The sequence below is a fragment of the Erythranthe guttata genome, chromosome 14, assembly GCF_056151865.1.
Source record: "Erythranthe guttata isolate IM_541 chromosome 14, IM_541, whole genome shotgun sequence".
In the NCBI taxonomy this organism is placed as follows: domain Eukaryota; kingdom Viridiplantae; phylum Streptophyta; class Magnoliopsida; order Lamiales; family Phrymaceae; genus Erythranthe; species Erythranthe guttata.
In genome coordinates this window covers 6,458,844-6,467,960 of record NC_142546.1, presented here as the reverse complement: position 1 = coordinate 6,467,960, position 9,117 = coordinate 6,458,844, and the positions used below count along the sequence as shown (strand labels likewise).

General features: G+C 41.3%; 1 protein-coding gene across 1 annotated transcript; it reads right to left on the bottom strand.

Moving 5' to 3' along the window:
• Nucleotides 1-3,293: 3,293 nt before the first annotated feature.
• LOC105960187 (germin-like protein 1-1) lies at nt 3,294-4,903 on the bottom strand. Its single transcript, XM_088813693.1, has 2 exons — nt 4,735-4,903; nt 3,294-3,969 (listed from the first exon to the last, which is right to left on the bottom strand). Exons 1-2 carry the CDS (start codon nt 4,847-4,849, stop codon nt 3,431-3,433), a joined length of 654 nt encoding a protein of 217 aa, XP_088669819.1. The 5' UTR covers nt 4,850-4,903; the 3' UTR covers nt 3,294-3,430.
• Nucleotides 4,904-9,117: the final 4,214 nt, after the last annotated feature.

Genomic DNA, 9,117 nt, shown 5'->3' with positions numbered 1-9,117 from the left:
GTTTTAACTTGAAGATCTTGGAGTTCTTGATGGATTTGGCCCTTCAATCTTCCTTCCACTTGATTTGTTCTTGAAGATCTTGGAGTTCTTGATGAATTTGGCCCTTCAATCTTCCTTCGATCTTGATTCGTTGAAGAACGCCCTCGATTTGATGAAGAACGCCTTGAATATTGTAGAGAGAATTTTCTCCTACGGTTTTCCTTCTTCTTGAGTTGTGTTTTGAATTGTGTAGGAAGGGTCCCTATTTATAGTGGTAGAATAAGAGTCCTACATAAAGTCTTCTTGATGACGTGGCGTGATTTGATTAGCTCTCATTAACTTATTTTGCAAGATAAATTATAATATAATTTAGACACAATTTAATTGGCTAATTTAATTAATCAATTAATTAATTTTATGCGTCTACAACCACATCGAACATTTTTTTGCCAATATCAATTTGTATTATATTTAAATTATTGAATTTTTCTCTTGAATTATATGTTATAGTACAGTAATTTAATCTTAAAAGACACCGTACGGATGAAATACGAGTAACATGTAAAAATCAAATCTTTTTACAACGAAAAACATGATTACTTTTCTGGTAATTCGCAATATTTATATTTTGCTGAAATGCTATTCACAGTGAAACTTTTACCACCTTGCAGTGCACTTTTGGTTCATTTGTAACTTTTTTCCAAAAAAAAAAATAATCCTCTCAAACTTTTTACAACACCTTTCGAATTCCCGCGGATTAAACAAGCAATCCGACAACGATTTAATGTAAACTCGAACTCCATTTCGTCAATTCAATGTTTTATAGTTGTATATTAACAAATTTCATCAATAATCGGTACATGTTCATTAATTCGAAAGTTATCAAAAAAAATTATGCGTTTCGTGAAAAAAATCACGAAATTAAAGAACGAATTTTGTGATTTTTTCGCGAAACTATGACTATCTTTTATTTCTTCTACGTTTCGTGTATAATACGATGAAACTAAAGCTTAAATTTCGTGAAAAAACTTACGAAATTTAAGCTTTTCTTTATGTAGTACTATGCATGAAACTTGTGTTTTCTGGCGTTTTGCTCCCATTTTGTGGAAAAAGACACGAAATTTGTGCTTAAATTTCGTGAGATAACTTACGAAATGTAAGCATAAATTTTGTGTGTTTTTCCACGGAATAGTACATTTTTTAAGTTTTTATTTATTTGTTTTATTTATTATTATTTAGACTCGCTTGTTTAGTGTCTTACTTAATTGATAGCGGACAAAGGCAAGTCAAAGGACTTATGCGAGCAGTTCGTGATGAGGTCAAACATCACGAGCGCGAGCGCGAGCGGATGACTATGTCTACACGACGTAGGCGAGAGGCTGAAAGAACTGGTGAAGTCAGATAATCGGTTGCACATGCCAATGTCGGGCCTTCCCGTGCTATGGAGGAGGAGAATGCGGTGGACCCCGTTCACGAGACCGAGGTTGTAGCTCATGGAGGTCGAGCACGGGGCCGTGGAGTTCGTGGTGGTTGAAGTCATACTCGTGTCAATCCGTATGTGCTAGATGGTCCATTTGCCGGTGGCGCGCGGGACGGTCTTTGATTCCGAGTTTCAAGTCGCACGTTGCGGCATATATTTGGAGGGGAGAAATAAGTTAATTACTTGTTTTAATTTTCATATTATAATTTTTTATATCTTATATAAAATATTTTAATAGTTGATTAACTAATATGTGTTCTAAATAAATGATTGCAGGAATGTCCGGTTGGACGAGTGGAGTCCCGTATCAGCTCCCAGTCCCATTTCAACTACGAGAAGATTGGAGATGCCCTCGCCCCGTTAGGCATAGATGTCACTGCAGACAAGCATTTTCTGCGGATGACCGATTTGTACACCCTAGCCCGCTCTTTCCTACCGCGCATATATGGTCCGTTCGTGGAGGGGTGGCAGCCAAAGACGAACAACTTCCATATGCCGTGGGGAGAGATGACTATCACTCTCCACGATGTCCAGATGATACTACGTGCCCATTTGGAGGGACGGGTGGTCGCGCCTAGGTACGACGAGAGCATCGAGCGGACAAACTCCGTGCATTTATTGTCCGGGATTATGAACCTCGATTTTGAAGAGATTGACGAGGCATGGAAGCATGGGGGCCCCAATTATTTTACTAATTTAATTTATTATTATTACGAACTATTTAATTTACTAGTTTGTTTTGTATTTTAATTTACTAGTTTTATGACTAATTTCATGAATTTAGCAACTACATACAAGTGTAGCAATTAAAGTACAAATTTAAACATTCCAAAACATAGCTTAAACATTAAAATAAAAAGCAAATAACCTTACAAATTTAATCATTTCAAAAACATAAGTTAAACATTAAAATGCAAGACACAACACTACAAATATAAATATTCCAAATCTTAAGTTAAACAATAAAATGAAAAATTAAAAAAAAAATACAAATTTAAACATAAGTTAAACTTTCAAATACGGCAGATGGATATGATTACCATTATTCACACTCTATCGCCATAATCCATCATCCGTTGATTTTGTGCCAACTAACTTGAACGGACAAAAACGTTTCTTCAATAGTTCGCGTCGTCCACATTGATATCTTGCACACGTTAAAACATGATGTTTCTCTATTTTACAATAATTAATCAATTGATGATTATGACTAATGGTTGTGTCTTTTGCCCACATAATTAACGCTTCTCTACTATCACGTTGAAAGAAGTGACTATGATCGTGAGATTGTTCTCTTAGTTACTGCATAAATATTTCAAATTAAAAGACAATATTTAAGGGATTTCGTATGACATTACACGAAATTGAAGGTACAATTTCGTGTATACTCTTACGAAATTGTACCTTCAATTTCATAAGTTTTATCATGAAATGTAATTAAAGGTAACATTTTGTGCCCAAACGTACGAAACAAACAATAAAATGATATTAAGATATATTTCGTGTTGTAGTACACGAAATTAAAGAGTGCATTTCGTGAGAAAAAATACGAAATACGTAAAACTGTTGGAAATGAGCAAAAAAAGTGTATTTTAATCTCAAAATCGAAGTCGTTTTCATCCATATTGATAATATAGTTGTGCTCAAACTGATATTGTTAGAAAAATTAATGGATTTGTAAAATTTCAAAAATTAAAGATTGAGAGTATTTGAGAATGAATTTAGAAAAAAATAAAATAAAAAAGAAATTATTTTGCATTGCGAGTGGGAAAAACCGCACTGATAATTCATAATAGCAAACCACTTGTATTTATTTAGAATCACAATAAAAGAGAAAAACAAATCTCGTGATTACGAGTTACAAACTTACAATAATGTTTTCACCTCCGTAATAAAATAATAAAAGATTAAAATATCACCCAAACTTTCAACCTTTAATCATTCTTGAATATTCACCAAGCCACAATTCTTTCATATTTTTGGCGTGAACTTGGACTTGATCTTCACAACATCTTCAACGTCGATTTGAAACGCCTTGCTCAGAACATTATCCGGCACCGGCGGCGCAGCCCCAAACAGGGTGGTGGCGATGGACTGTGTCCCGGCGAGCTGACTGTTGAAGGCGGCAACGACGGCGGCGGTCGAATTCCTGTTGTTCTTCTGGAAGTGGACGAGCCCTTTGGGGAAAACGAAAACCTCACCCTTCTTGATTGTCTTGGAGTACAAGACATTTGCGGTGGTGATGAAGCCCACGTCGAGTTCTCCTTCCAGCACGAACACCACCTCGGTGGCGCGTGGGTGGACGTGCGGCGGGTTAAGGCCGAACGGGGCGTAGTCGATGCGGCCGAGGGAAATGCCGAGGGTGTTGAGTCCCGGGATTCTCTGTACGTTGGCGGCGGTGACAATTGATCCGACGGTGTTGTTGGTGGCGCCGGCGTTAGCTAGACCGGCGAAGAAGAAGTCATCCGCCGTCACGTTTGTCTTGCAGGCGAACCCGTTTACCTTCACGGCTGTTTTAATTTGACACACAAACTGATGACGTCAGTATGACGAAAGCAATCCAACAATTAAAAAGTACTACTAGTAAATACTAAATATTCTGCATCCCACCTCAATAAATCACTGATTTTTTTTTTTTTTTTGTATTAATATCGGAATTTTCATATCAATTTTAGTATGAAATTGTATTGGAATTAATTAATTGAATAATTATATTAATTAGTCCATTTCATAACGCATACTTGATTTGAGTGCTAGTAAAAAAAAAAATACGGTAAAAAAAACAAACAAATATCACTTCATTTTTCAAATTCTTCTTATGAAATGCATGTTTTCCAACAACTTTAAATATGATTTGACTACCTAGAGTGTATTTTGTCTAGTCTCAAATCATAAAAAAAAAAAAAAAAAAAAAAAAACCAAACATTAGTTTCACTCTCACATTATTAATCTCTCAAAACATAATTCCCCTAAATAAAATAAAAATAACTCTCAAAACCAATCCAAACGTTTCCCTTATTTTATAATACTAAAAACGAATATATTAATAATCTTATTGACTAGAATAGTCACCATATCAAGTTGCAGAAAGAAAAAAAAAAAAAAAATAGAATAAGAAGGATTACATTTCAAAGAATCCTATAGTTAAAAATTTAGATGAAAATATGTGGCACAAAATTTCCAAAAGAGATAATTGAAAAATTAAAGGGTTTATTTATTACCCAAAAATAATTATACATAAATATATATATAATGAAGGGGATATAGATAAATACGAGAAGCGAGATCAGCAACACATATATCTTGAAGAGAGTCTGGATCCGCAGAAACTATGCTGAACGTAGCCAAAATCACTGCCACCATACAAATTACACCACTGCCATTACCCATTTTAAATATTAATTCTTTCAAAATAAACAAGAGTGTGCTTTATGTGTGTTTGTATGTGTTTGTGTGTTGGATTATTTATAAGCCAAGAACTCGAGGACTTGTTCACAAATTTAATATATATATTATTGACTTTAATTTTATTCTTTTCTAAAACTATTTGGTTATAGTATGGAGAAGCACGAATGCCTTTCACGAAAGGAGTTGATGAGTTCCCTCCCTAATTACGTGCCATGCACAATATGTTCTCGAACCTTTGTAAGCTTATTATTTAAACCGATGCATAGTAGGGGGAGTAAATGATCTGAACTATTTTGTCCAGGCCCAAATATAAGAACCCAAAGCCCACCATATACTCTTTTCTCTCTTTCTTTGGGCCCAGCCCACTCTCCTTTTTTTTTGGGGCACGCTCCCCAATACAACAGGGAAATAAGGCAAGGGGCAAGCGGGGATAAAGAGGACCTGAAGGGGCAGAACAAAAGGGGAGAAAAGAAGGAGCAATAAAATGAGACACTATCTATCGGTGCCTCATCTTCACCGGAAAAACATAAATACACCAAGAGCATACAATGCAATCGAGATATTTCTATGATGGCCAACGAACCCCATCAAATGGCGCCGTCTGTGGGAAAGTCGACTTCTTCTAGATTTCCGTTGTTGTCTAAATTCTGAGGATGATGTCGGTGAAATTGTTTTTCCAGAGCTGTAGTACGTGCAATTCTGGCAGATCTCCGATGAATTTCGGTATCGAGCCGGTGAATTTGTTTCTGAAGAGATTTAAGAGAGTGATGTTTTGAAGCTGTGAAGATTAGGGCGGTGATATGGCTAATTGGGTCAACCCAATGGACTTACAATTTATTTACCTACTGGGCCACGAGCCCAATATTGAAGACCAATATCACCGAGGCCCAATCACCTTCAAATAAGGTCTGGGCCCAACGATCTCATCTAAGGTATAAGTAATGATATAATTCATTTGCTAAAGGTAAACCCTATTTATCTAAATAATACGAGGAGTCACATTCTCTGAATGATTTCTACTATCCGCACGTCTGACTTGAGCGTCGGAAGGGTTTCCGCCGGATCAACCCCCGGCCTAGTTCACGTGTTCTATGATCGCATGTATCTCAAGGTCATCAAGCTCGTGAGCCAGTGATCCACTCTGCTCTTCTAGCTCATCATATTTCAACTATCTAAGGTGATCTATTTTTAGCATCATCATTTTGGCGCCGTCTGTGGGAAGGCAGACATAATCATGTAGCGCGCACGATGGCCTTGAGACATTTGCCCAGGGGGAGTGACACTGCTGACGACCTCCCACCTTGTGGAGGCTCTGGCTTGCCACTTCCTCCTCCTCGTGCTCGGGATCCACCACGAGACCTTCCTCGGATGTCCCATCAGATCCTCAACGGGATTTACTTCTTCCCGCCCCTCGATCGGTTCAGACAACCGACGAGGCCCTTCAATGCTAACATGGGTTATAGACTCCCGGGGGGCTCACCTCTGCCCCCAAAATATTTCGTTCGCCAAGGGTTATCGACTCCCTAGGGGTTTACCGTTCCCCATAAACATTTCGCTCGCCAAGGGTTATCGACTCCCTGGGGGTTTACAATGCCCCCAAAATATTTCGTTCACCAAGGGTACGTGATCGCCTCATCATAAGTTGGGGGTTATCCCACCCCAAGGTTATGCATCTCAACCCAAGGGTACGTGATCGCCCCATTCTAAGTTGGGGGTTATCCCAACCCAAGGTTAGGCATCTCATCCCAAGGGTACGTGATCGCCTCATCCTAAGTTGGGGGTTATCCCACCCAAGGTTAGGCATCTCATCCCAAGGGTACGTGATCGTCTCATCCTAAGTTGGGGGTTATCCCACGCTAAGGTTGGGCATCTCATCCCAATGGTTGAACTCCACCCTTACTTTTCAACCCCAAGCGGGTTCACATCCCATATCTCCATCCAGATTTACATCACTTTCGGATCCCTCTGATTCTTCACTATCACTCCTAAAATCTACAAATTGGGATCTAAGACGTCTCCTACTAGTACCAACACAACAATAATACTGATAATTCCATTATTCGATGTCAAATTATGATCCGGAGAAGAAACAAGTTGACGCTAAAGGACCAATAACGCGCCCCCACGCGCGTATCAGCCCTACCCCACCCCCCGCCCCCCCCCCCCCCCCCACCTCCCCCCCGCGCGTCGCGCGGGGCACCCCCCACCCAACCACCCACCTACCCTACCCCTATCCTTCTCTCTTTCTCTCTCCTCCCACCTACCCAGTACCCCACGCCTCCCCTATACCCCCGCCCCCCCTCTCTTTTCTCTCACCCAACCACCCCCATGTGGGCTGCTACCCTAGCCCCTACCCCTTCCCCCTCATTTTCTCTCTCTCTCCCTCCTCTCACCCCTCACATCATAAAAATAAAAGAAAAAAAAAAAAAAAACTTCAAATAAAGAGAGCAGCACGTGATAGCTGCTCACCCATCACATCACTCTCTTTCCACCCATTAGATGTCAGCGCGCGGTCCCATGTGCGCGCTCCTCTCCTATCTTGGAGAGCGCGCGCCGCAACTCTCTGTACTTTCCACCAAATTGCGCGTAGACTTTGACGCGCTTCACCAAATTGCGCGAGAATTTCAACGCGCTCCACAAAATTGCACGCGCTATCCAACGCGCCTCACCTAATTGCGTGCGCTCTCCAAGGGGTAAATAAAAATTATTTCTACACACCACGCCGCCAACGATAACGGAACACTACAACACAAGCATACCCTCGACACGACCCGGTATCCTTTTCGTCTTGCCTCCCACATCGAATCGAGAGTGGAGGGCTTGCGAGACAACTCCCACGAGGAGCCAACTCCCTCGGTACTACGAACCCGCAGCGAGACAACTCCCACGAGGAGCCAACTCGCTCGGTCCTACAACCCGTTGCGAGGCAACTCCCACGAGGAGCCAACTCCCTCGGTACTACGAACCCGCAGCGAGACAACTCCCACGCGGAGCCAACTCGCTCGGTCCTACAACCCGTTGCGAGGCAACTCTCACGAGGAGCCAACTCCCTCGGTACAACAACCCGCAGCGAAACAACTCTCACGAGCAGCCAACTCGCTCGACACTACAAATCCGTTGCAAGGCAACTCCCACAAGGAACCAACTCGCTCGACAACCTTAGAAACACTTAGAGATATTATGAGAATCTATATAGCCTGACCAGCTTGATTACTCAAATTTATCTACTTGTTTTCGACGGGTCCTTTATTAAAACTTGGCCACGGTCCAAACATGCGTACGACCCACGAGGTCTAACAATGGGCACGATCCCCATAAAAAAAAAATCTTGAGAGCCTGATCCACTCATCAAGTACATTACGCACAAGGTTATATGTAAACACATACAAGCAACGCGTCAAACCATTGACAACGTCAATAAATAAACAACTCCCACGAGGAGATAACAACACCGACGACTCAAGTAACTTACATCGCGATATTTTGGTTGCGTTACGCGCCAATGCGCCTTTACTCCCCTCCGACACACGCTCCAACGCATTTTCGCACACCATCTGGCCAAACGCCAACGAGCGACTACTACAATTTTACTCTCGACACGATCTCTCACCCATTTCGACATGGCCCCCACATCGACCCGAGAGTGGGGGGCTTAATGATATGCCTAATTGGGTCAACCCAATGGACTTACAATTTATTTACCTACTGGGCCACGAGCCCAATATTGAAGACCAATATCACCGAGGCCCAATCACCTTCAAATAAGGTCTGGGCCCAACGATCTCATCTAAGGTATAAGTAACGATATAATTCATTTGCTAAAGGTAAGCCCTATTAATCTAAATAATACGAGGAGTCACATTCTCTGAATGATTTCTACTATCCGCACGTCTGACTTGAGAGTCGGAGGGGTTTCCGCCGGATCAACCCCCGGCCTAGTTCACGTGTTCTATGATCGCAGGTATCTCAAGGTCATCAAGCTCGTGAGCCAGTGATCCACTCTGCTCTTCTAGCTCATCATATTTCAACTATCTAAGGTGATCTATTTTTAGCATCATCAGGCGGTATTTCGCCGGAGAGGATGTTGTTCGACAGATTCATTGCTTTTAGGCTCTTCAGGTTTCCTAGCTTCGGGGGTAAACCGCCGGAGATACCGTTCACTTGGAGGAAAGGCGTGTTGAGGTTCTACAAATTACCAATTTCTGCCGGAATTCGGTCGGAGAGGCAGCAATTGGCGGCGTCGAGCATAT